We start from the raw sequence: 27,378 nt of genomic DNA on the forward strand, positions 1-27,378 counted from the left end.
CCTGTGCGCACAGAACAGCCATATATGTGGTGTGCGGCTCTGCAGGTGGAGGTAGGTGCTGGAGTTTCCCCATTACTGGATATTAACCCCCTCAGTGCTGAGCCTGTGATAAATCTCTGGATGTGACTATAATGGGACTGTGTGTTATACCGGGGGCAGGACGGGGCCATGACTGGATGTAGTGATCATGTGACGCCGGTAACAGCTCCGGAGATTTCTTACATGGGATCTTTATGATGTTACATCGTCATCTTCTCCCCATTCAGGTCCCTACAATATCGGATCCTCTCAGTGGAGATCTTCTATATAAGAGAATTCTCCGGAGTGACCCTACAAGGATGGATAGGGACAGGGACAAGATGGCGGAGAGAATATTACACCTCACCCTAGAGATCCTCTTCCGGCTTACTGGAGAGGTGAGAGATTCTGATGACGTCACATTACATCATTCTTATCTATGGGAATAACAGATGGACAGAACTGGAGAGGTGAGGACTCTGGAAATGTCTGTAGTGAGATTTATTAATGTGTCTCTCCATAACCAGGATTACACAGTAGTGAAGAAGACCTCTAGTGAGCGCTGTCAGGACCCTGTGTCTGATGGATGGGGAAGACCCCTGAGCCCAATCACGGGGCCTCCACCTCACCCCCTGATACATGAGGACATCAATGACCAGAAGATCCTAGATCTCATCTACAAGATGATTGAGCTGCTGACTGGAGAGGTGACACTGCTGGGAATGCTGGGACATTATACAGTAACGCTATGAAGGGATCGGGGGGATGACGGTATCATTGTATGTGTCAGGTTCCTATAAGGTGTCAGGATGTCACCATCTATTTCTCCATGGAGGAGTGGGAGTATTTAGAAGGACACAAAGATCTGTACAAGGACGCCATGATGGAGATTCCCCAGCCCCTCACATCACCAGGTAATAGACAGGACTAAATACACACGGCCTATAATTATCTATATGTAAAGAATGAATTCAGTCCTTTATGTGTTTCCTCCAGTTCTATCCAGTGAGAGGACAACACCAGAGAGATGTCCCCGTCCTCTTCTTCCACAGGACTGTAAACAAGAAGATCCCAATGTTCCTCAGGATCATCAGGTAGATGGAGAGAAGGTCTCATGAGATGTCCCCTATGATGTGTAGATGGCTGTGAAGGTCTCGTGTTCAGTCTTGTTTTCTACGCTGAATGGCTAATTTATAAGATATGATGACCTCCTCACAATCAGAGTGTTCCCTATGTAGAAATTATACCCTGAGCTCAGCTTAAAATGAAGTGATTAGTTTCAGTGTGAATCCACAGCAGAATGGGAAAGTCAAGAGATCGGAGTGTGTTTACATGAGGCATAATCTTTATTCCTAGACTAGAATATGCTAGTATTTAAAATAAAAAAACCTGACAACTTTCAAGAGTTTTTCCATTGTCACAGTGTGGAGAATGTACAGACAATGTTGTGATCAAAGAAAAACATTAGTTGTTGTAAATCGATTTGCACTTCCAATCCATCAGCCAAGACCGTGCTCTGTGGACCTTGTAAGGAAGGAGTACCACCTTTTACATGACTACATCCACTGGTGTTCTTGTGATTAGACGTCATTGTTGTGGGTTAATGCACATGTCACATCTTGCCAGTCCAGCTACTCAAAGGAAGAACAGCAGCAGAGGCCATTGGATAAAAGGTGGCATTCCTCTCCCGTGTAAAGATCCACAGAGCACTGTCATAGCCAATAGAATGGGATGTGCGAATACATTTAAAGACATAAGGAAGATATAAAAAAAATCATTCCGATGAGCAGGCTGTGCACGTTTACTTATTTTACTCACTCTTTTATCTCCCATTATGTTTTTTTCTTGTAATGTAGGGTTAAGAAAATGTCTTTGTTTAGCATAGGAAAAGGCGCATCAGAGGCAATCTGTGTATAAAAACATTTGTGGTCAAAACAAACGTGAGGCACAAGATTTATTTTATCCAAGGACCTTACAAAGGACTAGGGGACGTTCATTATTTGTGGTAGAAAGGAGGTTCCGGCATCTAAATAGGAAAGGGTTCTTTACAGTAAGAGTAGTCAAGACTATGGACTGCCCAACCACCAATGGTAGTAATGGCAGATACTGTATTAGCAGGTGATTTTCTCCTAACAAATGGCATTATGGGATATAAATATTGTATAGTTGCTCAAGGAAGCTTGGATTTGTTGGGCCCGGGCCTATTATAAAAAAAAAGGTAACTTCTTTTGCTTAGGAAGAAAGTGGTATAACAGGAGATGATTATTTTTGATAACTGTCAGTGTTGTCCATGGGGACATGGAAAGGCAACCATAGGGGGGTGAGAAAGTGCAAAAATTGTCTTCATTTGAGGGTCAGAATTTGTCACAAGGATCACATAGGCCATGATTGGTTCCAGGAACGCAACAGTGAGAATTTCTTGCTTCCCATGACCTTCACAGTCCCCAGGTCTTAATGGTAAAGCGAATCCCTGTTAAAAGGTAGAAAAGGCGGTTTGGAGCATGTCTGACCCTCCATTAAATCTACAAAAGCTGCGAGACTCTATTGTATGAGCATCGATCCAATAATTCTGCAGAATAATTTCACCACCAAGTGGAATCTACGACTAGACATATCACTGAGGTTGTAAAGACCAAAGGAGATCCAACCAGATACTACATGGGTGTCTCTAATAAAGTGGCCATTCAGTGTATGTTTTATACTTGGTGGAGATGACAGGGTAAATCTGATCATAGACATTAGATGTTGTCTGGGTCTTCTCACAATTTTCTGGTTATGGAGACTGGTGGTTAGAATAGGACCCGCAGGTGTCCTGCAGCTATGTGATAAGTACTGCTGTCATTTTTGGTCGTCCTGTTAATTTATGATCTTTTCTGCTCTTAGAAATCATCTTGCGAAACTTCTCTATTAGTCTTATGATTTTTACAATATTTGTTTTAGGGTAAAGATCTGCCCCATATTAATGCTACAGAGACATATGTGAGGGGTGATGAGCGGTGTAAAGAGGAGATTCCTGCAGATAACCACACAGGTGAGTAGTAACCAGAGAAGTCAGAGATTCGTGTTTAGAAGACTTGCTCTAAAAAAAAGCAAAACTGGTGATTTTGCAAAATTTATAACAGCAGCTTGTCAAGAGCTGACAGGCAGCGGGAGGAAGGTGAGCAGGTAACTGCTGTAAAGAAATCAATGGGCTGGAGATAGGTGGCTGTGATGTTGGATGTCAACCTCTTTCCTGGAATGTAACCGCTCTTCACTCTCGACTAGGGTCTGGAAAGTGTCTGGCAAAATCCATGGAACCGAACCCCTAACAATGGAAAATAGAAGCTCTTCTTACAGGATAATGACAGCAGATAGAAAAAGCAAGTCACCTGAAAACTTATAATACCATCAAAAAGAACAAGGCAGGTCCATAATGTGTCATAAAATATAGCCTTTTATTATGGAGGGAAAAAAATTATTTAAAATAATTACATGCAAAAACAGAGTAATTCTATAATGTACCAGAAGAAATATACTATAAGGTTACTATTACTGGTTACATGTACTATCAATGTTTTTTCATTTACTTTCTAACATGTCAAATGCTATTTTGATAACAAAGTGTTTTTGCCATGTGGCAGAGCAAGAAAATGCAAAGTAGTATTTACATGGCAAAGAGTGTGGTGTAACCTGTGATCCTGTGTAACCTGCGGTCCGTGAACACCCCTGATGAAGCTTGAAATATGCGTTGTGGCACACAGGACCACAGGTTGCAGCCCGCTCCTTGTCATGTAAGTACTACATTTTTTTTGCTCTGCCACATGGCAAAAACGCTTTATCAAAAGAGCATTTGTTATGTTAGAGAGTTAATTTAATAAAATAAAATTTATAGTACATGTAACCAATAATAGTAACCTTATAGTATATTGCTTGTGGTCCAATATATGATTACTCTGTTTCTACATGTACAAGTGTTTCTCACTAAATTTTAATATCATCAAAAAGTTAATTTATTTCAGTTAAATACAAAAAGTGAAACTTGTATATTATATAGTCACTAGATGGTGGCCCGATTCTAACGCATCGGGTATTCTAGAATATGCATGTCCACGTAGTACATTGCCCAGCCACGTAGTATATTGCCCAGCCACGTAGTATATTGCCCAGCGACGTATTATATTGCCCAGTCACGTAGTATATTGCCCAGCCACATAGTATATAGCAGAGCCACGTAGTACGGTATATTGCCCAGTCACGTAGTATATTGCCCAGCCACATAGTATATAGCAGAGCCACGTAGTATATTGCCCAGCCACGTAGTATATTGCCCAGCCACGTAGTATATTGCCCAGTGACGGAGTACATTGTCCAGCCACATAGTATATTGCCCAGTCACATAGTATATAGCAGAGCCACGTAGTATATTGCCCAGTCATGTAGCAGAGCCACGTAGTATATTGCCCAGTCATGTAGTATATTGCCCAGCACAGAGCCACGTAGTATAGAGACTTAAAAAAAAACAAAAAAAACATATACTCACCTTCCGAAGGCCCATTGGAAGTCCTGCTATACTCACCATCTGCCGCCTTTGCCGCTCCTCGCCACGCTCCCGGGACCGCTCCATTGCCAGCGGCAGCTTCCGGTCCCATCCCAGGGCTGATGTGAGCAGGACCTATGATGACGTCGCGGTCACATGACCGTGACGTCACGGCAGGTCCTTGTCGCACACCAGCCCTGGGATGGGACCGGAAGCTGCCGCTTGCAATGGAGCGGTCCGGGAGCGTGGCGAGGACCGGGAAAGGCGGCGGAGGGTGAGTATAGCAGGTTTTTTTTTTTTTATTAATTTTAACATGACCTATTTTTACTATTGATGCTGCATAGGCAGCATCAATAGTAAATAGTTGGGGACACACATGGTTAGTAGCAGCAGTAACGGAGTGCGGTACACCGCGGGCCATTACCGTTGCCATTAACCCTGTGTGAGCGGTGAGCGGAGGGGATTACGGAGCGGGCGCCGGGCAGTGAGTGCAGGGGAGTAGGGGAGGGACTAATCGGACTGTGGCCATCGCTGATTGGTCGCGGCAGCCATGTCAGGCAGCTGCCGAGACCAATCAGCGAACGAATAACCGTGATAGAAGGACAGACAGACAGACGGAAGTGACCCTTAGACAATTATATGTATAGATTACAGACAGAGTGATCTATTTCAAGTGTTTATTTCTGTTAATGTTGATAATTATGGCTTACAGCCAATGAAAACACAAAAGTCATTATCTCAGTAGATTTGAATAATTAACAAAAAACACCTTCCTAAGCTTTTAAAAAGGTCCCTTAGTCTGTTTCAGTAGGCTCCACAATCATGGGGAAGACTGCAGACTTGACAGATGTCCAGAAGGCAGTCATTGACACACTACACAAGGAGGGTACACCACAAAAGGTCATTGCTAAAGAAGCTGGCTGTTCACAGAGTGCTGTATCCAAGCACATTAATGGAAAGTTGAGTGGAAGGAAAAAGTGAGGTAGAAAAAGGTGCATAAGCAACCGGGATAACCGCAGCCTTGAAAGGATTGTTAAGAAAAGGACATTCAAAAATTTGGGAGAGATTCACAAGGAGTGGACTGCTGCTGGAGTGATTGCTTCAAGAGCCACCACACACAGATGTATCCAGGACATGGGCTACAAGTGTCACAAGCCATTAATGACCAATAGACAATGCCAGAAGTGTCTTACCTGAGCCAAGGAGAAAAAGAACTGGACTGTTGCTCAGTGATCCAAGGTGTTGTTTTCAGATGAAAGTATTTTTTGCATTTCATTTGGAAATCAAGGTCCCAGAGTCTGGAGGAAGAGTGGAGAGGCCACAATCCAAGCTGCTTGAGGTCTTGTGTGAAGTTTCCACAATCAGTGATGGTTTGGGGAGCCATGTCATCTGCTAGTGTAGGTCCACTGTGTTTTATCAAGACCAAAGTCAGCGCAGCCGTCTACCAGGAAATTTTAGAACACATCATGCTTACCTCTAACGACAAGCTTTTTGGAGATGGAAGTTTCATTCTCCAGCAAGACTTGGCACCTGCTCTTACTTCCAAATGTACCAATACCTGGTTTAAAAACAACAGTATCATTGTGCTTGATTGGCCAGCAAAATCGTCTGACCTGACCTTGATAATACCCCATAGAGAATCTATGGGGTATTATCAAGAGGAAGATGAGAAACACCAGATCCAACAATGCAGACAAGCTGAAGGCTGCTATCAAAGCAACCTGGGCTTCCATAACCCATCAGCAGTGCCACAGACTGATCGCCTCCATGCCATGCCACATTGATGCAGTAATTGATGCAAAAGGAGCCCCGACCAAGTATTGAGTGCATTTACTGAACAGACATTTCAGTAGGCCAACATTTTAGATTTTAAAATCATTTATCAAACTGGTGTAATAAAGTATTCTAATTTACTGAGATAATGACCTTTGGGTTTTCATTGGCTGTAAGCCATAGTCATCAACATTAACAGAAATAAATTCTTAAAATAGATCACTCCGTTTGTAATGACTCTATATAATATTAGTTTCACTTTTTGTATTGCAACTGAAATAAATTAACTTTTTGATGATATTCTAATTTAGTGAGAAGCATTTGTATATATTTTAAATATTTTTTATTTATATATTTAATAAAGGCTATTTTTATGAGAGATTATGCACTTGTCTTCTTCTGTTTGATGGTAATATATGCCAGAGGTGTGTCTCAAAGTTCAAAAATTCTTGATATAATTATGCTCCATAGTGGTTGGTCTATTCAGTTGGAAACTTGCTTGTTTTCATGCTGACTGAACAATATAGTTATATGAGAATACTCTTTAACACCCAACATTCATAACATAAGTTTAGAATTAAGCATCAGGACTAAAAGAGAACTCTGAGGAAAGATAATAATAATAATAGGGGTTCCTTGAGAAAATATAAAGAATTAGTGGCTTAAGAAGAGACACATGAAAATAATTGAGAATCCAAAAAGATGATTAAATGTGCAGCTTGTAGCAGATTGGATTAACTTTTTTGATATGACTTGAACAGGGCCCTATCAATTCTATGAGGCAGGTTGATTACCTCGCCTCAGGCGGCAGCATGCAGCATCCTAGAGTAGTGGCAGGACAGGTAAGAGCTGCCGACTGAAGGCTTTACTAAAGTTACAGCTGCAAATATGCTGTAAAGTTTTAATTTTTCAGCTCTTAAAGTGCTCCAATATTTGTGATAGAGGCCAATGTTTCTGTCATGCATAAAGAACTTATCAAACACTCCTTACTTCTGCTGAGATTAAAAAAAAAATTGCTTGTCCAACCCTACATTTTCCCCAAAGTCATGACTTATTTGTACATGTCCATACTATACCTCCCCTGTGTGCTGCTCTGTGCTGGAGGGAGTGTATGTGATGGATACCTAATGGCACTGACTTTAGTCTTTTTTTTTTTTTTTTTTAATAAAGTATCTTTATTGAAGTTTTCCAACAATTTTTACATGAACATACTACCCACTTTGGGTAAACACAGAAAATTAAGAACAACTGGGAAGGGGGGGAATGGGACATGGAAAGGGAAAGACCAAATTAAATTTAAAAAAAAATTATCATTCTACAAAAAAAAGGGACAAAACATATAGTTATCACCACTATAATGTCTAGAAAGAAAACATACATCTCCTTTTGGAGCTTCTAGCCATGCAATCATTATTGCTCATGGGATAAACATGGATCATATCTCTCGTAATCCTCTTTATTAAATCAAGCCCAACTGATATCTCACTTATTCCCTCGATAGGAGCCCTGATTCATCTATCCAGGAAGCCCAAAGCTCTTCAAATGTATTAATATTGCCTTTTTTTTCGTACACACCTTTCTTCAAACTTATAAACCAGTTTATTTTGTTGATATACTCCTTTTCTGTTGGGCTCACAGCATCCAACCAGTGTTGTGCTATTAGTTTACTTACTAAATACAGCATTCGTGCTATAGCTATTTTACCCGCCTCAGTTGTCTGTAGATCTTCCACATACCCCAGCACACAAACCAAGAGCGTAGTTTCCAATACCACCTTAAACGCTCGACCGATTGATCTTTCCTCCAGTATCCCTCTAGTTTAGGACATGACCACATCATATGAAGTAGAGTAGCTGGCTGCACCCCACACCTAGGACAGCTTGCGTCTTCTCTGGCCCCAATCTTACACATAAACTCCGGTGTTCTATGCACCTTATGTATTAGATAAAGTTCAGAAAGTCTATGCGCTTCACTAAAGCTGAGGTACCCTTTCCAATATCTCTATCCATTGACCTTCTTCTATTGGGCCGATCTCTGCCTCCCATCTCTCTTTACTATGAATTGTATGTTTGCTTAGCACTGATGTTAATAAAGATAGATATAGCCGTGATGTTATCCCATATGAACTATTTTATCTACTAATTAACTGTATATATTCACAAACACTTGCTAAAAAATGCTAAAACCCTTCTATCTAGAGGGTACAGCACCACAAAATAACATCATATCTCACTCCCAGGGTGACCAAACGCATAATGATCTCCACAGTGGTACTTATATAAAATCAATTTTTATTAATATAAACCAGATAAAATACTTATAAGTAATACATTACAAGAAGGGTACATAATCCAAAGACGAGGTACTACATTACCATAGGATTTTTCAGAAACAAGGCTGAGCATATACGTGGATTACCAAATAACCACCAATGAAATGCCCTAATGCATAGTAAATCTATATATTATTCCTGCCAAAATGCATGCATGTTTCCTAAACATAGGTGTCACTCTTCAATAATATTTGGGTAAGTAACACTTATCCGTGTGATAACCTAGTGCATAGCAAACTAATAAGGAATAGCATTCATAAGGTGTTAGGACTGGCGGAACGCACCAAGACAGATGGTATAGATGCGTTCGCAGTCCGGGGTCCACCGTGCAGGTGAAAACCTGCTGCTAGCAATTAGCAGACTATATGGCGGTACACTAGAGTATACACGCGTGGGTTAACCTCACCCAGCGTGAAAGAAGCAATCCTGTTAAGGCACAGGACCGCGGTACCGCACCTAAAGCGCGAGCAAGTAGTCAGCGAACTCAACCCCAACTGGGATTGAAGTCCGATTAGACCCTTGCTGGCGCAACACCGCAACTGGGTGTGAAATGAAACAGAAGAGCATGCAGTGCCGTACTGACGAACGCCACTAACCACCCAGGCTTGGGTAAGGAAAGCACAGAGGAAGTGCACGGCGCCGTACTGGCGGTCACAGCAACTGGACGCTATAATGTGTGACTAGTGCTGTAGGATAAGTCGGGCGCTAGGTAGCAGCCATACACCTTCCGCGAACAGTCATACTATAGGGTAGGGGTATCCAAGGACGACTTGCACTCACAACATACACACATTAGCAATTGTTTGACAATACTAGCGCATGGCCGTGCGGTCATGCGCATTTTATATAGCAGCAGCACAGGAAGTGGCCACAGCACTTTTGCCCTTCTAGGACCTGCCAAGAGGACCAATGGAATGTGCTGCAGAGCCTGAGCACATGACCCTCGATCTCCAACGGGAAACCTTACGCTGGGCATGCTCAGTACGTGCAGACAAGGACTTAGTCCCAGAGAAGTCCGCTCGCTGCTGACCAGCACAGACTTTAATAGCATTGACTGGAGAAGCAGCAGTAACTCCCAGAACAGAGTGAGAATGAGCAAGACGCTGGGACCGACGTCCTTGCTGAGCAGACTCCACTGCGGCTGGACAAGAATGGGAGACCGCAGCGGAGGTGGCTTGAGATTCCCCCTGTGCAGAAGCGGGAACTCGACCCCTAACATTACCCCCCCTCCTAGGGCCCCCCCCTCCTTGGGCCTCGCTACGTTCGAAGGCAGCAATGAGCTGCGGAGCCCGAATGTGCTCAGCAGGCTCCCAGGACCTATCCTCAGGGCCGTAACCCTTCCAGTCCACCCAAAAAAATTTTTTGCCACGTACCACCTTGCACCCCAAGATAGCGTTCACCTCGAAATCGTCCGTAGACGAACCCGATGTCCCGGCAGATGACTCAGAAAACCGAGACATGTATACGGGCTTAAGGAGGGACACATGAAAGGTGTCGGTGATACCAAGGCATGGAGGAAGGGCCAGACGGTAGACCACAGGATTAACCTGTTCGAGGACCTTGAAGGGACCCAAGTAGCGAGGAGCAAATTTAGTGGACTCAACTCGCAGCCTGATGTTACGGGCGGAGAGCCACACCAAGTCGCCAGGAGCAAAGGGCGGGGCGCCGATGAGCATCGGCGGAGGACCTCATTCTCTCCTTAGAGGCCCGAATGGCATCCTGAGTGCGGTCCCAAATATCCCGTGCCTCCACAGCCCAGTCTGCCACCCTGGAGTCTGCGGAAGACACGGGCATAGGCACAGGTACCCGTGGATGCTGACCATAGTTGAGGAGGAATGGGGTTTGTCCAGTGGAGTCGGCTACGGCGTTGTTCAGCGCAAACTCTGCCCATGATAGCAAGGATGCCCAGTCATCCTGCCTGGCTGAAACAAAATGTCGCAGGTATGTGACCAAGGTCTGGTTGGCCCTCTCTACCAACCCATTCGTCTCGGGATGATAAGCGGGAGAGAGATTCAACTCAATACTGAGAAGACGACACAGCTCTCTCCAGAACCGAGACGCAAACTGGGGACCCCGGTCACTGACAATTTTGTCAGGCATACCATGTAGGCGGAAGATGTGCTTAATGAACAAAGCAGCCAAGGCCCGTGCAGAAGGTAACCGTGGTAGCGGCACCAAATGCACCGTTTTCGAGAAATGATCGGTGATGACCCAAATGATGGTACAGCCGCGAGACTTGGGCAAACCCACGACAAAGTCCATCCCGACCATCTCCCAGGGCCTATCTGCCACCGGCAAGGGATAGAGCAACCCAGCTGGCCTTTGACGTGGAGATTTATTTTTGGCGCAGGAGACACACGCCAGAATATAATCCCTGACCATATGCGGCCACCAGTACGTCCTCGCCAGTAGCTCAGATGTCCTCTTTGTCCCAAAGTGTCCACCCACTCTGGACGAATGAGCCCAAGAGAGAACCTCCGGTCGCAAATTAATGGGCACAAAAGTCTTGCCCGGAGGCACAGACTCAAGCGAAACCGGTGCTACGGTTCTCAGGCTCTCAGAGGGAACAATAAGCCGAGGCTCCTCTTCCTCCTCTTCAGTTGACATAAGGGAGCGAGAGAGAGCATCAGCACGAATATTCTTCTCCCCGGCGAGAAAATGAAGAGAAAAGTGGAACCGGGAAAAGAACAAGGACCATCTGGCTTGGCGAGAATTTAGCCGCTGGGCTGTCTGTAAGTAGACCAAATTTTTGTGGTCAGTGTAAACCTGGAAGGGAAACCGCGCACCTTCCAGAAGATGTCTCCACTCTGAAAAGGCCAACTTCATTGCTAGCAGCTCCCTATCCCCGATGGAGTAGTTTCTCTCCGCTGGCGAGAAAGTCTTAGAGAAGAAGAAGCATGGATGCTTCCGACCTTGAGCATCCTTCTGGTAGAGGACTGCTCCAGCACCAACGGACGAGGCATCCACCTCCATTAGGAATGGCTTATCCACATCGGGACGATGTAAGATGGGGGCGCTAGCAAAGTGGGACTTAATAGAAGTGAAGGCCTTGGAGACCTCTTCCGACCACAATTTAGGATTCGCTCCCTTCTTGGTGAGGGCTACCAAGGGAGCTACCAGAGTTGAGAAGTGGGGAATGAACTGGCGGTAATAGTTAATGAACCCCATAAAGCGCTGCACCGCTTTAAGAGAATGGGGCTCTTGCCAGTCCAACACAGCCTGTAGTTTGGCAGGATCCATAGCCAATCCCTGGGCGGAGATGATATAGCCCAGGAATGGCAAAGACTCCTGCTCAAACATACACTTCTCCAACTTAGCGTAAAGAGAGTTTGCCCGTAGGAGGTCGAAGACTCTGCTAACATCTCTCCGGTGGGAGTCAATATCTGGAGAAAAGATGAGAATATCATCCAGATAGACTACAACTGAGGTGGAAAGCATATCCCGGAAGATGTCGTTGACAAAGTCTTGAAAAACGGCTGGGGCATTACAGAGCCCGAAGGGCATCACCAGATACTCATAGTGCCCATCTCTGGTGTTAAACGCCGTTTTCCATTCGTCCCCCTCACGGATGCGAATCAGGTTGTAAGCACCCCGCAGATCTAATTTAGTAAATACCCTTGCTCCCCGAAGCCTATCGAAGAGCTCAGATATCAAGGGCAAAGGATACTTGTTCTTAACGGTGATAGCGTTAAGACCCCTGTAGTCTATGCATGGACGTAGCTCCCCATTCTTCTTCTGCACGAAGAAGAACCCTGCCCCAGCAGGTGACACTGACTTCCTGATAAACCCTCTTGCCAGATTCTCTTGAATGTACTGAGACATGGCCTCTGTCTCCGGGAGAGATAAAGGATAAACTCGACCCCGGGGAGGCTCCGCACCAGGCAAGAGATCGATAGGACAGTCATAGGGGCGATGGGGCGGAAGGGTCTCCGCCGCCTTCTTGGAGAACACATCTGCGTAAGACCAATATTGCTTGGGGAGAGAGGATAGATCTGCGGGTATCTCAGTAGTAGCAACCTGAACGCACTCTCGGTGACACCTACCCCCACATGATTCACCCCATCCCAGAATTCTGCCTGAGGACCACTCGATGTGAGGAGAGTGGTACCGTAGCCAAGGTATCCCCAACAGGACCTCATCAATACCCTCAGGAATGAAGAGCAGAGAAATAATCTCCTGATGGGATGGCGACAGGGACAGAGTAACAGGGATGGTCTGATGTGTTATCTGTGCGGGGAGTGTCGACCCATTCACCACTCGTACCGTTACTGGTTGAGATAGCATAACCAGGGGTATTGCGTGACGTTGGGCGAAGGCAGAAGACATAAAATTGCCCTCCGCCCCAGAATCCACGCAGAGGTCTACCGAGTGGGAGGATGAGCCAAAGGTAATTGTCCCCTTAAAGGACAATTTGGAGGCAAACGTCGCAGTGTCTAGTGCACCTCCACCTACTACCACTAGACGCTGACGTTTCCTCGACCGCTGATGACATCTGGTGGCAAGATGTCCTGACTGTTGGCAAACATGGCAACCCTGGAGTGCACGAGCGGTCTGGGACTTACATCCTGCTCGTGACACCACCTTAGGTTCCTGGAACTCAGGAGCCTGGACTGGAGATTCCAAAGGTTTGGCGAAGGTGGGAGCCAGCCGAAACCTCTGCCTACACTGGGCTCTCTCTAACCTCCGCTCGTGAAAACGGAGGTCAATGTGAGTAGATACTGCTATTAACTCCTCCAGTGTGGCGGGAATCTCCCTAGTGGCCAGAGCATCCTTAACGTGGTCAGCCAGCCCCCTCCAAAATATAGGGATAAGGGCTTTATCCGACCACTCCAGCTCAGATGCCAGAGTGCGGAAATGGACGGCAAAAAGGCTGACCAAGGACGAGCCCTGAGTCAGTGCCAACAGTTGGAGCGCCGTGTCATGGGTGACACGAGGTCCTAGAAAGACCTGTTTCAGAGTGCTCAGGAATAACGGAGCACTCTGCACCACATGATCGCCACGCTCCCACAGCGGCGTAGCCCACTGCAACGCCCTGTCCGACAATAAGGAAATTATAAAGCCCACCTTAGCCCGCTCTGTAGGGAAACGAGAGGCCAGAAGCTCGAGATGTATTGAGCACTGACTCACGAAACCCCTACAGGACTTACTGTCACCAGAAAATTTCTCTGGTAGCGGGAGGCGAGATAGCGTCGGTACAGGAGCGGCAGTGGACAAGGTAGCTGCAGCCACACTTGCAGCCTGAACAGCGACAGCAGTAACATCCACAGCTGAGGTTTAACGCTCAAGAGCCGCCAACCTTCCCTCCAGCTGCTGGATGTACCACTGTAAACGCTGGTCGTCCGCCATTTTACTAGCCAGACCCTGGCGCTAGTATTCTGTTAGGACTGGCGGAACGCACCAAGACAGATGGTATAGATGCGTTCGCAGTCCGGGGTCCACCGTGCAGGTGAAAACCTGCTGCTAGCAATTAGCAGACTATATGGCGGTACACTAGAGTATAGACGCGTGGGTTAACCTCACCCAGCGTGAAAGAAGCAATCCTGTTAAGGCACAGGACCGCGGTACCGCACCTAAAGCGCGAGCAAGTAGTCAGCGAACTCAACCCCAACTGGGATTGAAGTCCGATTAGACCCTTGCTGGCGCAACACCGCAACTGGGTGTGAAATGAAACAGAAGAGCATGCAGTGCCGCACTGACGAACGCCACTAACCACCCAGGCTTGGGTAAGGAAAGCACAGAGGAAGTGCACGGCGCCGTACTGGCGGTCACAGCAACTGGACGCTATAATGTGTGACTAGTGCTGTAGGATAAGTCGGGCGCTAGGTAGCAGCCATACACCTTCCGCGAACAGTCATACTATAGGGTAGGGGTATCCAAGGACGACTTGCACTCACAACATACACACATTAGCAATTGTTTGACAATACTAGCGCATGGCCGTGCGGTCATGCGCAGTTTATATAGCAGCAGCACAGGAAGTGGCCACAGCACTTTTGCCCTTCTAGGACCTGCCAAGAGGACCAATGGAATGTGCTGCAGAGCCTGAGCACATGACCCTCGATCTCCAACGGGAAACCTTACGCTGGGCATGCTCAGTACGTGCAGACAAGGACTTAGTCCCAGAGAAGTCCGCTCGCTGCTGACCAGCACAGACTTTAATAGCAGAGACTGGAGAAGCAGCAGTAACTCCCAGAACAGAGTGAGAATGAGCAAGACGCTGGGACCGACGTCCTTGCTGAGCAGACTCCACTGTGGCTGGACAAGAATGAGATTCCCCCTGTGCAGAAGCGGGAACTCGACCCCTAACATAAGGTGGATAAAAAATAATGATTTGTCATGTACCTCACAAACAGCCACGTGAAAAATTCCTCGGCGTCCCTCTGCCCCGACGCGCGTTTCGCACTGCTTCTTCAGGAGGGGTCAACCCTGGATAATTAACTGCATAACAGTATTTGGTACATAGACTTTAAAACCACTCTCGGTAAGTTAGCATTGAACGCGTGACGTAGCTGGAGGTATTTATAAAAGTCCATTGGATTGAGCTCAAACTCCTCCTGTAATTGAGCATAAGATTTGAGTACATTATATAATAGCAGCTGGAATACCCTACCCACCCCCCTCACCCTCCACTTCCCAAAACCCACCAAACTTCTCAGATTAACTAACCGTGGGATGTCCCATATTGATGTAAATTGTGAGCATCTCTCTATTTGTTGCAGATCTCTTATTTTTCACCATATTTTATGCATTAACGATAATATGGGAAAAAATTTTTAAGAAGATTTGAATTGTTACCCTCTAGTGCTTCCTATAAAGATCGGCCTTTTACCCCCCACTGCAGGAGATCCTTTAACAAATTTTTAACCTGTATCCTCCCATCCTCTAAAATATTGAGCCTGGGCTGCCAAGAAAAAGACCCATGGGTTAGGGACCGCTAACCCCCATCTGATTTTTCCCTCTGCAGAGTTTCCAATTTAATATGAGCCGTTCACCCCTTCTAAGCAGAGATCTAAACACCCCTTCAATAGCCGGAAAGAACCTAAAAGGGATCCATATTGGTGAATTGTGAAGAAGATACAGCAGCTGAGAGATCCATATCATTTTAATTAAATTGGCTCTCCCCACAACTGATAAAGGAAGTTTACACCACGCATCCCTTTTCCGTGTAAACTTAGTGAGGATTGTGGCTAAAGTTAGTTTTTCATAATCTAGTGGGCTAGGTGAGACCATCACTCCCAAATATTTAAATATTGATACCTGTTGCAGTCCAGAGCTTTGTTGATTGACAACCTGACCCCCCTCTCATCTAAAGGTATCAGCACAGATTTAGACTAGTTACTCACCAGCCCAGAGTAGGTCCCAAAAGACTGGATCACCTCCATTGCCATCGGTAGAGACTTAGAAGCATTAGCTAGAAAAAGTAAAATGTCATCCACATAAAGTGCAATTTTATCTTCTAAACCCCCTCTATTCCAGAATGTTTCCGTAGCAGAATCGCCAGGGGCACAACCACCAATGTAAAAAGCAAAGGTGACAAGGGACAACCTTGTCTAGTACCTCTCCCCAATGCCAATTCTTCTGATAAAGAACCATTCACCCTTATTCTGGCTGTAGCATTGTTATATAAGATTTTTTATCAAATTTATAACTTCCGCCCCCAATCCATATTCTTGTAAAACTGACCACAGGAATCCCCACTCCATGCTGTCCAAAGCTTTGGCCGCATCTAAGGAGCAAATTACTCTATCCCCTGAGTTATCAACTGGCATCTGCAGATTCAAATATAGACGTCTTATGTTAGTTGTCATCAACCTTCCTGGCATAAACCCGGACTGATCTTGATGAACAATAGAAGAAATAACCCTGGTAAGTCGATTGGCCAGAACCTTAGCTATTATCTTTACACCCCTATTGAGAAGGGAAATGGGCCTATACGAATCTGGTTGTAGGGGATCCTTATCTTGTTTAGTTATCGTTACTATAATGGCTTCTTGCATGGATTTAGGTAATGAATGTGATTTAATGGCTTCCTGAAACATATTTAAAAGTTTAGGTAACAGTATACCCCCATATTTTTATACAATTCAATGGGGATCCCATCAGAGCCCGGGGATTTATTATTTGCCATGTCTGCCACCGCCCCCTCCAACTCCACCAACGTGTTTGGCTTGTACAAGAACATCCTATTCTCATCTGAGATCTTAGGGAGACCTATTCCTCGCACAAACTCCTGCGTCTGGGATTTCGTTCCAGTTGCCCTGGATGTATACAGGGATTCATAGAACGTTTTAAATTGTTTTAATATTTGTGGGGTTTCATACATCATCTCCCCAGTCTCATCCCTCAGTGCCGCAATATATGTTGCCCCCTCTATGCGTTTGCTATTAATGCTAGCACAAGTCCCGCTTTTTTGCCTTCATCAAAGTAAAATTGATTTTGAAATGATCTCTTAACTTTAGCTAATTCTAATACATGTGAATTGTAAGCATCTTGAGCACCCATCATCTCAAGAAGAAGCGTTCTTTCCCCATTTGAGATAAAAAGTTGTTCCATGTCCTGAACTCTCAACTTGAGGAATTCCCCGAACTGTCTGTTCTTTAACTTTTCTCTGCTCACTTCCTGAATAAGAGCACCCTAAGAAAGGCCTTCATTGCATCCCACAAAGTATCCCATGACATTGTTTTGGAGTTATATAAGAAATAATCCTTGATGGCCTGTACTATCAAGTGACCATCAATCATCTGCAACCAAAATGCAATAAAACTCCACAGTTTGGGCAGAGATATACTATTGGAAAATTTTGATAATTTCACCAATAATGGCGAGTGATCTGACAATAATCTAGGGAGGTGTTCTATTGATTCCAATTGTTGGCATATTGGATCCGTACCCAAATCCAAACCTATACAAGACATTGTGTTATGTGAACTTGAGAAACAAGAAAACTGCTTAATATCAGGATGTCTCCCAAATTTTGAGACCAAATTATATTTCCCACCCTCCCCAGAGCATGAACCCTGACTCTTTCTATCCAACCCTGGATTTATAACATTATTAAAATCTCACAACATTAGGATTGGCAGCATCAGTAAAGTAGTTACAGCTGACATAGGCTCCCTCATTACTGAATCGTTGTATGGGGGAGGTATATACACTGAGACAAGTACCGTATTTTCCGGCGTATAAGACGACCTTTAAACTCCTGAAAATCTTCTTAAAACTCAGGGGTCGTCTTATACGCCGGGTCTCGTCTTATAGGGCAGGTGCATATGGTGGGTGGGGGGAGTGGTCCCGATGACGAAGAGAGGGGGCATCTCACTGGGAAGGTTTAAGTGGAGTATCCCCCATTACCTCATTGTAGCAAAGCAGCAATGCTCTCTGTGCTGGGGGGGCGTCGTCGGTGTATCTCTGTGCAGCATCGGGGCTCCGCCGACATTTCCTCAATGCCCGGAGACACCGGCAGTTCCATTGCTGCGATGCGGTGACCTCCGGGAAAATGGTTGCTGGGGGCGGCGTATGCTCAGGACGAGATCTGAATCTGAGCATGCGCCGCCCCCAGCGGCCATTTTCACGGACGCCACCGTATCGCAGCAATGGAACTGCCGGTGCCTCCAGGCTTTGAGGAAATGCCGGCGGAGCCCCGATGCTGCACAGAGATACGCCGCCGTCGCCCCCCAGCACAGAGCCCCCACACTGCAAAAAAGCCGCCGCCGCCCCCAGCACGGAGACCCCACACTTAATATAGAGGAACCGAAGCTGCCCCCCCCCCAGCACAAAGAGCATCGCTGCTACAATGAGGTAATGGGGGATACTCCACTTACACCTTCCCTGTGAGACGCCCCCTCTCTTTGTCATCGGGACCACTCCACCCCACCATATGCACATTGGTCACCCGCCCTATTAGGCGACACACAGCGTATAAGAGGACCCCTGACTTTTAAGAAGATTTTATATTTTAACTAGAAAAGTTGGGGGGGTCGTCTTATACGCCGGAAAATACGCTATGTATTCCTGTCTAAAGATTCTACAGTGGAGGCAGATGTATCTCCCTTCCCCATCTATCTTACAGCGGAGAAGATCAAACGAAGTATCTTTATGTATAATAATGGAAACTCCTCTAGCATAACTAGATCCCACTGAATGAAAAGTATCCCTCAGCCAGGCCCTATCAAGTATTGAGAGATTAACTCTACTCATGTGCGTCTCCTGCCTCATGTCAATCTCCACAAGGAGAAACGATACTTCTTGGATATCCTGCAGACACGTGATGGATGGCGCTGTTTCCCTGATGTAATTTAGTATTGCTGTACGTTTAATAGGGTCTCCAAATTCCCACACATTCCAGCTCATCAAAGATATATGCTTAGCCATTTTTTTAGAAGAATGATCCATAAATGACCCATATGCTTAGCCTGCATCTCACACTTAGACATACTTTCAGATGTTATGACATTAAACAGCATTGAATGGCATGATGACCAAATGACACTCATAGAAAACTCTTTTAACCAAAACACGAAAAGAAAAGCAAAAAATACAGTGATACTATGTGAACTTGTATCACACTTTAGAGAACAAAATCTGGGGAACCTGTCCTCCAGTAAACAGTACATGTTGATTGCACTTTTTCAATGCCGCCACTGCAGCAACTGGCAATGTAAAACCTCCGGACTCCACCGGTTCAAGATGCAAATACAATACCAGTCCTCATTTCAGCAGATTATAAATTCAAACTCGAACAAGAAAAAAAAATGGAACCATAAGGAACCTTTTGTAAACAAAGTTTATTCACCAAGTCTTTTAGTGTTGCGTTTTCTCAGTTGTTGTTCATGTTGATCCAGCCAGGCCATGGCATTTTTTGGATTGTCAAAAAAACTGAACTGACTCCAACTCTGCCACCCGCAGCTTAGCTGGCTATAGCATTGAGTTTTGGACTTCTGCTGCCCTTTGACGCCTCTTGACATCAAAGAATTGAAGCCTCTTTTTTTTTTTACTTACGCCGAATAATCTGGATAGAAGGATATCGTCTGGCCGTTGATAGTAATATCCGGGTTATTTCTGGCTGAACGAAGAATAGCATCTCTGTAATGTAGCAATTTTATTAGAACGGCTCTGGGATGTGCACCAAGCCGCATAGGACGAGTTGGGAATCTTTGAGCCCGTTCCATTGCATAGAGTGAGGACAATGTGTCTGACACAAACACTTTCTTAAGCCAGGCCTCAAAGTGTGCAGTGGGATTCCCATTCTCCGTCTTTCCGGAACTCCCACCAGCCTAATGTTGTTTCTCCTTGAATGATTTTCCAGGTCCGTCAGTTTTTGCAAGCAGATAGGCAATCTGACTAACATGTCATCTAATATCTTTACAGTAGTGAGGTCTGGCAGCTTGTCTTCTATATCGCTGACTCTATTTTCCACTTCCACTATTCTCTCATTTACCTACCTGAGGGTAGAGAGCAAAGTTCTAATTGGTGATAGCTTTAACCCCTTCCCGACCTGTGACACAGCGTATGCGTCATGAAAGTCGGTGCCAATCCGACCTGTGACGCATATGCTGTGTCACAGAAAGATCGCGTCCCTGCAGATCGGGTGAAAGGGTTAACTCCCATTTCACCCGATCTGCAGGGACAGGGGGAGTGGTAGTTTAGCCCAGGGGGGGTGGCTTCACCCCCCCGTGGCTACGATCGCTCTGATTGGCTGTTGAAAGTGAAACTGCCAATCGGAGCGATTTGTAACATTTCACCTAAAAAACTGGTGAAATATTACAATCCAGCCATGGCCGATGCTGCAATATCATCGGCCATGGCTGGAAACACTTATGTGCCCCCACCCCACCCCACCGATCGCCCCCCCAGCCCTCCGATCTGTGGTCCGCTCCACTCCGTCCTGTGCTCCGCTCCCCCGTCCTCCTGTCCGCTCCCCCCGTGCTCCAATCACACCCCCCGTGCTCCACTCAAACCCCCCCGCACTCCGATCCCCCCCCGCACAGCGATCCCCCACCCCGTGCTCCAATCCACCTCCCCGTGTTCCGATCCACCCCCCCCCCCCCCCGTGCTCCGACGCCCCCCCGTGCCCTGATCTTCCCCCCCCCTTATACTTATCTAGCCTCACGGGGTCCGTCCGTCTTCTTTCCTGGGCGCCGCCATCTTCCAAAATGGCGGGCGCATGTGCAGTGCGCCCGCCGAATCTGCCGGCCGGCAGATTTGTTCCAGAGTGAATTTTGATCACTGAGATAGGTTTTATCTCAGTGATCAAAATAAAAAAAATAGTAAATGACCCCCCCCCCCCCTTTGTCACCCCCATAGGTAGGGACAATAAAAAAAGGTTGGGGTAAGAACTAGGGTTAGGGCTAGGGTTAGGGGTAGAGTTAGGGGTAGGGGTAAGGTTAGGGGTAGGGTTAGGGTTAGGGGTAGGGTTCGGGATGTGCACACGTATTCTGGTCCTCTGCGGATTTTTCTGCAGAGGATTTGATAAATTCGCAGTGCTAAACCGCTGTGGATTTACCGCGGTTTTTCTGCGCATTTCACTGCGGTTTTACAACTGCGATATTCTATTGGAGCAGTTGTAAAACCGCTGCGGAATCCACAGAAAGAAGTGACATGCTGCGGAATGTAAACCGCTGCGTTTCCGTGCAGTTTTTCTGCAGCATGTGTACAGCGATTTTTGTTTCCCATAGGTTTACATTGAACTGTAAACTCATGGGAAACTGATGCGGATCCGCAGCATGTGCACATACCTTTAGAATTAGGCCATGTGCACACGGTGCAGATTTGGCTGCGGATCCGCAGCGGATTGGCCGTTGCGGATTCGCAGCAGTGTTCCATCAGGTTTACAGTACCATGTAAACCTATGGAAAACCAAATCCGCTGTGCCCATGGTGCGGAAAATACCACGCGGAAACGCTGCGTTGTATTTTCTGCAGCATGTCAATTCTTTGTGCGGATTCCGCAGCGTTTTACACCTGTTCCTCAATAGGAATCCACAGGTGAAATCCGCACAAAAAACACTGGCAATCCGCGGTAAATCCGCAGGTAAAACGCAGTGCCTTTTACCCGCAGATTTTTCAAAAATGGTGCTGAAAAATCTCATACGAATCCGCAACTTGGGCACATAGCCTTAGGGTTAGGGTTGGGTTGGAATTAGGGTTGTGGTTAGGGTTAGGGGTGTGTTGGGGTTAGGGTTGTGGTTAGGGGTGTGTTGGGGTTAGGGTTGTGATTAGGGTTACGGCTACAGTTGGGATAAGGGTTAGGGGTGTGTTGGAGTTAGAATTGAGGGGTTTCCACTGTTTAGGCACATCAGGGGGTCTCCAAACGCAACATGGCGCCACCATTGATTCCAGCCAATCTTGTATTCAAAAAGTCAAATGGTGCTCCCTCACTTCCGAGCCCCGACGTGTGCCCAAACAGTGGTTTACCCCCACATATGGGGTACCAGCATACTCAGGACAAACTGCGCAACAATTACTGGGGTCCAATTTCTCCTGTTACCCTTGAGAAAATAAAAAATTGCTTGCTAAAACATCATTTTTGAGGAAAGAAAAATGATTTTTTATTTTCACGGCTCTGCGTTGTAAACGTCTGTGAAGCACTTGGGGGTTCAAAGTGCTCACCACATATCTAGATAAGTTCCTTGGGGGGTCTAGTTTCCAAAATGGGGTCACTTGTGGGGGGTTTCTACTGTTTAGGCACACCAGGGGCTCTGCAAACGCAACGTGACGCCCGCAGACCATTCCATCAAAGTCTGCATTTCAAAAGTCACTACTTCCCTTCTGAGCCCTGACGTGTGCCCAAACAGTGGTTTACCCCCACATATGGGGTATCAGCATACTCAGGACAAACTGGACAACAACATATGGGGTCCAATTTCCCCTATTACCATTGGCAAAATAGGAAATGCCAGGCTAAAAAATCATTTTTGAGAAAAGAAAAATTATTTTTTATTTTCATGGCTCTGCATTATAAACTTCTGTGAAGCACCTGGGGGTTTAAAGTGCTCAGTATGCATCTACATAAGTTCCTTGGGGGTCTAGTTTCCAAAATGGGGTCACTTGTGGGGGAGCTCCAATGCATAGGCACACAGGGGCTCTCCAAACGCGACATGGTGTCCGCTAACAATTGGAGCTAATTTTCCATTCAAAAAGTCAAAAAACAGTGGTTTACCCCCACATATGAGGTATCGACGTACTCGGGAGAAATTGCTCAACAAATTTTAGGATCCATTTTATCCTATTGCCCATGTGAAAATGAAAAAATTGAGGCTAAAAGAATTTTTTTGTGAAAAAAAAACGTACTTTTTCATTTTTACGGATCAATTTGTGAAGCACCTGGGGGTTTAAAGGGCTCACTATGCATCTAGATAAGTTCCTTGGGGCGTCTAGTTTCCAAAATGGGGTCACTTGTGGGGGAGCTCCAGTTTTTAGGCACACGGGGGCTCTCCAAACGTGACATGGTATCCGTTAAAGAGTGCAGCCAATTTTTCATTCAAAAAGTCAAATGGCGCTCCTTCCCTTCCAAGCCCTGCCGTGCGCCCAAACAGTGGTTTACCCCCACATATGAGGTATCAGCGTACTCAGGACAAATTGGACAACAACTTTCGTTGTTCAGTTTCTCCTTTTACCATTGGGAAAATAAAAAAATTGTTGCTGAAAAATCATTTTTGTGACTAAAAAGTTAAATGTTCATTTTTTCCTTCCATGTTGCTTCTGCTGCTGTGAAGCACCTGAAGGGTTAATAAACTTCTTGAATGTGGTTTTGTGCACCTTGAGGGGTGCCGTTTTTAGAATGGTGTCACTTTTGGGTATTTTCAGCCATATAGACCCCTCAAACTGACATCAAATGTGAGGTGGTCCCTAAAAAAAATGGTTTTGTAAATTTCGTTGTAAAAATGAGAAATCGCTGGTCAAATTTTAACCCTTATAGCTTCCTAGCAAAAAAAAATTTTGTTTCCAAAATTGTGCTGATGTAAAGTAGACGTGTGGGAAATGTTATTTATTAACTATTTTGTGTCACATAACTCTCTGGTTTAACAGAATAAAAATTCAAAATGTGAAAATTGCGAAATTTTCAAAATTTTCGCCAAATTTGTTTTTATCACAAATAAACACAGAATTTATTGACCTAAATTTACCACTAACATGAAGCCCAATATGTCACGAAAAAACAATCTCAGAACCGCTAGGATCCGTTGAAGCGTTCCTGAGTTATTACCTCATAAAGGGACACTGGTCAGAATTGCAAAAAACGGCAAGGTCTTTAAGGTCAAAATAGGCTGGGTCATGAAGGGGTTAAAGACGTCACCCAACGTGGGCTCCTTGCCTATCTGAAGACTCTGTTCCTGATTAGGTGTCTGTCCCTGAGTCAATCTGGGAGGAGTATTACTATTTGTAGTCTCCCCTTCCTCAGAATCAATTCCTTTACCCTGGTCAGGGGAGGTCCCTGCACATCCGAATTCTATATTTCCTGCAGATCTAGCGAAATGTGCAAGTTTTGTCACTACACTCTCTGTGCTGACACTCTTCCTCCTCCTGCACGAGTGTTATGTATCAGGCCGCTGGAGGAGTTACGGTGATCTCGGCTGTCGGCACCCGCCATCTCCTTCCCCTTCTTGGATATGCCACCAGTCATATTGATTTACCCCGTGTAATATTCTCCTCTTCCCTAATGATAGACACCAGGCAATCTAGCCACCGAGCACAGCACCCTTTTTATTGCCTCAGTTACTCAGCAGCGCCGTAAGTTGACCCGTGGTCGGTCCAGCACCTCCAGCAGCTCACAAGTGAAAGTCTCTGATATCCACTCACAACGTCCTGTGGGAATATATCCCAGGATAGTAATTACGCGTTAATCACCGATCCTCACCTTCACTGTAACGGGGACCTCATTGATTAACTTGAATCTGCTATTTTAGAATATTATGAGTCCAGAAAATGAATGGATTTTTGGCTGGAGCAATGATTTCTTGACTCTCACATGGCTGTAAGGATTATTCCCTCCTCCGGTTGGTGCTCTACAACAAGTTCAAGTCCGTAATTTCACTTTCAATGTTACACTAAATAAGAAACAGCTTAACTGTAAAGTCCTCTGTATAGCTTGACAAAGACTCTTGCTTTGACTGTAATTTTAGGATCAGCCACTAGGTAGAGGCAGAGCCCCAATAAACAATTTATTTTTTGGAGCTAAGTGTGTAAGTACATAAAACAGCCACTGGATGTGAGCAGTGAGCGCACGAGAGACTCTTGTAATAGCAAGGGAATTCTTTACTATAATGGAGGCACCTCTTTCAGTAGAAGTCCCTGGTGTTCTCCTCCTCCGCACTCAGAAAGGGCTCAGACTTACAGTCTTTATGAGTCACAACTGAAAAAAAGACTGGTGACTGGGCACACTAAAATATGAATCTATGAAGTAGTCTCAGCAGAGATGTAAAAATTTGAAAGCACAGCTCTTACCCACTACTTTAATTGATAATTGAATTATACTACCATGTTTATAGAAATGTTATACAATATGCAGGGCGATTCATTTGAAAGAGGCCCTGAATATTCTGCAGTAACTCCCATTAGGATGAAGCAATCTGAACCTAAAAAATTCACTAGATACCTTGACATATGTATCATTGAATGCTTTGCAATGCTGGAAGTGATCTCCGTTTTCTAGTAGACACATTTTGACATGGTGTTCCATGTTGTGGTTTTTGTTTGTTTTTTTTCATCTTCTGAATATCACTCCTTGGGAGTACGTCACAAGCGTCGTAATTCTTCTTAACTTCACACTGACCTCACTTAAACAAAAGGGTGACACAATAGATTTGAGCCATGAACATGTGCTTCTCAATATTGTACTCTACCATCCTGATGAGAAGTTCAGTGACTGAGTAAAGGTGTATAAGGGAAGGCACCCAGGAGTTTGAAATGGAGGTTAAACATTGTAATGACTTGGCTGCCCAGTTTGAAGCTCCCAATACTGAGGATTACTTTGCACATTGTTTCGTTCAGATTACTTAATTCTACCTAAAGTTATTACAGAATATTTGTGGCCTCTTTCAAGTGAATCTCTCAATGTATGACATAGCATAATTAACGTTATCATATAATAGAATGGCTGTTGAAAAATAATTAAGTTGGTTTTTTTTTGGCAGATGACTGTACCAGAAACTTAGAAGCACATCTGATACTTTCAGATTTTAAAGCCGAAGATCATGGTATCATAACAGATACATATGAAGAACATGCACTTATCCTCAACCTACCTCCAACACCTTACAACCATGGTCTATCATCTAATCTGTTTCAACAGGTCATATCTTCTGATTCATTGCAGACCGCTAACTCAAGTACAAATGGCAAAGGGAGGGTTGAACATATAAGTGCTCACACAGGAAAGAAGCAATATCCATGTTCAGAATGTGGGAAATGTTTTAAACAGAAAGTGAATCTTGTTAGACATCAGAAAATTCATAGAAGGAAAAAGCTATTTTTATGTACAGAATGTGGAAAATGTTTTAATCGGAACTCACATCTAATTGCACACCAGAGCATTCATTCAGTGGGAAAGTTACTTTCATGTTTGGAATGTGGGAAATGTTATACTAGCCAATCTAAGCTTACTCGTCATAAGAAAATTCACACAGGGGAGAAGCCATATTTGTGTTCAGAATGTGGGAAATGTTTTACAAAGAAATCAAATCTTGTTAGACATCTGAGAATTCACACAGGTGAAAAGCCATTTTTCTGTTCAGAATGTGGGAAATGTTTCAATCAGAAATCAATTCTTGTTACACATCAGAGAATTCACACAGGAGAGAAGCCATATTCATGTTCGGAATGTGAGAAGTGTTATGCTAACACATCTGATCTTGCTCACCATCACAGAATTCACACAAAAGAGAAGCCATATTTTTGTTTAGAATGTGGGAAAAGTTTTAATCAGAGATCAGTTCTTGTTTCACATCAAAGAACTCACACAGGGGAGAAGCCATTTGCATGTTCAGAATGTGGGAAATGTTTTAATCAGAAATCAGTTCTTGTTACACATCAGAGAATTCACACAGGGGAGAAACCATTCTCTTGTTTGGAATGTGGGAAATGTTTTCATCAGAAATCTGTTCTTGTTGCACATCAGAGAACTCACATAGGCAAGAAACATTTTAATTCTAATGTGGGAGATCAAGAAATGAACACACGGGAAAAGACATGATCATGTTCAGAATGAAAGTCTGTCCTTAAACATCAAAGAAATCACACAGGGAAGTAGCTATTTTTGTGCTACTCATTTATTGAAAAATGTATTCAAAAGCTACCAAAGTAGAGCATCACATCTACGTGAGAATGGGAAAGTAATTTAGAGTAGTATATGATTAGGAAATGTATGAAATTACTAATATACTCCTACTATTGAAACGCAAATAAAATACAATTAAAACACCTACATAGCAATCATTTGTAGAAAACATTTCATATAGTGTAAACATTGTAACTGCATTGTATTTTCGTTGCTCACTTCTTCCATCCAATATGTCAATGATCAAGAAACAGTACTATATTATTATTAATACTAATTTTTAGAGCACCATTGATTCCATGATATTGTACATGAGAAGGGATACATACAAAGTACAAAAATAAATTACAGTGCACAAACTAAAAAGGACTGGCTGGTACAGAAAGCAGTGGGACCTGCCCTTGCGAGATTACATTCTAGACTATAATGGGGAAGGAGACCGTATGTTAGGGGGTTGTGGCAGTTC

At 44.7% G+C, this 27,378-nt stretch overlaps 1 protein-coding gene across 1 annotated transcript; it reads left to right on the forward strand.

Annotated features, from left to right (window-relative positions):
* LOC138667023 (zinc finger protein 773-like) lies at positions 1-27,193 on the forward strand. Its single transcript, XM_069755266.1, has 7 exons — positions 1-51; positions 267-416; positions 546-725; positions 809-932; positions 1,015-1,112; positions 2,959-3,049; positions 25,771-27,193. The coding sequence occupies exons 1-7, from the start codon at positions 25-27 to the stop codon at positions 26,826-26,828; spliced, it is 1,728 nt and encodes a 575-aa protein (XP_069611367.1). The 5' UTR covers positions 1-24; the 3' UTR covers positions 26,829-27,193.
* The last annotated feature ends 185 nt before the right edge of the window (positions 27,194-27,378 follow it).

Source organism: Ranitomeya imitator, chromosome 2 (assembly GCF_032444005.1).
Source record: "Ranitomeya imitator isolate aRanImi1 chromosome 2, aRanImi1.pri, whole genome shotgun sequence".
Taxonomy (NCBI): domain Eukaryota; kingdom Metazoa; phylum Chordata; class Amphibia; order Anura; family Dendrobatidae; genus Ranitomeya; species Ranitomeya imitator.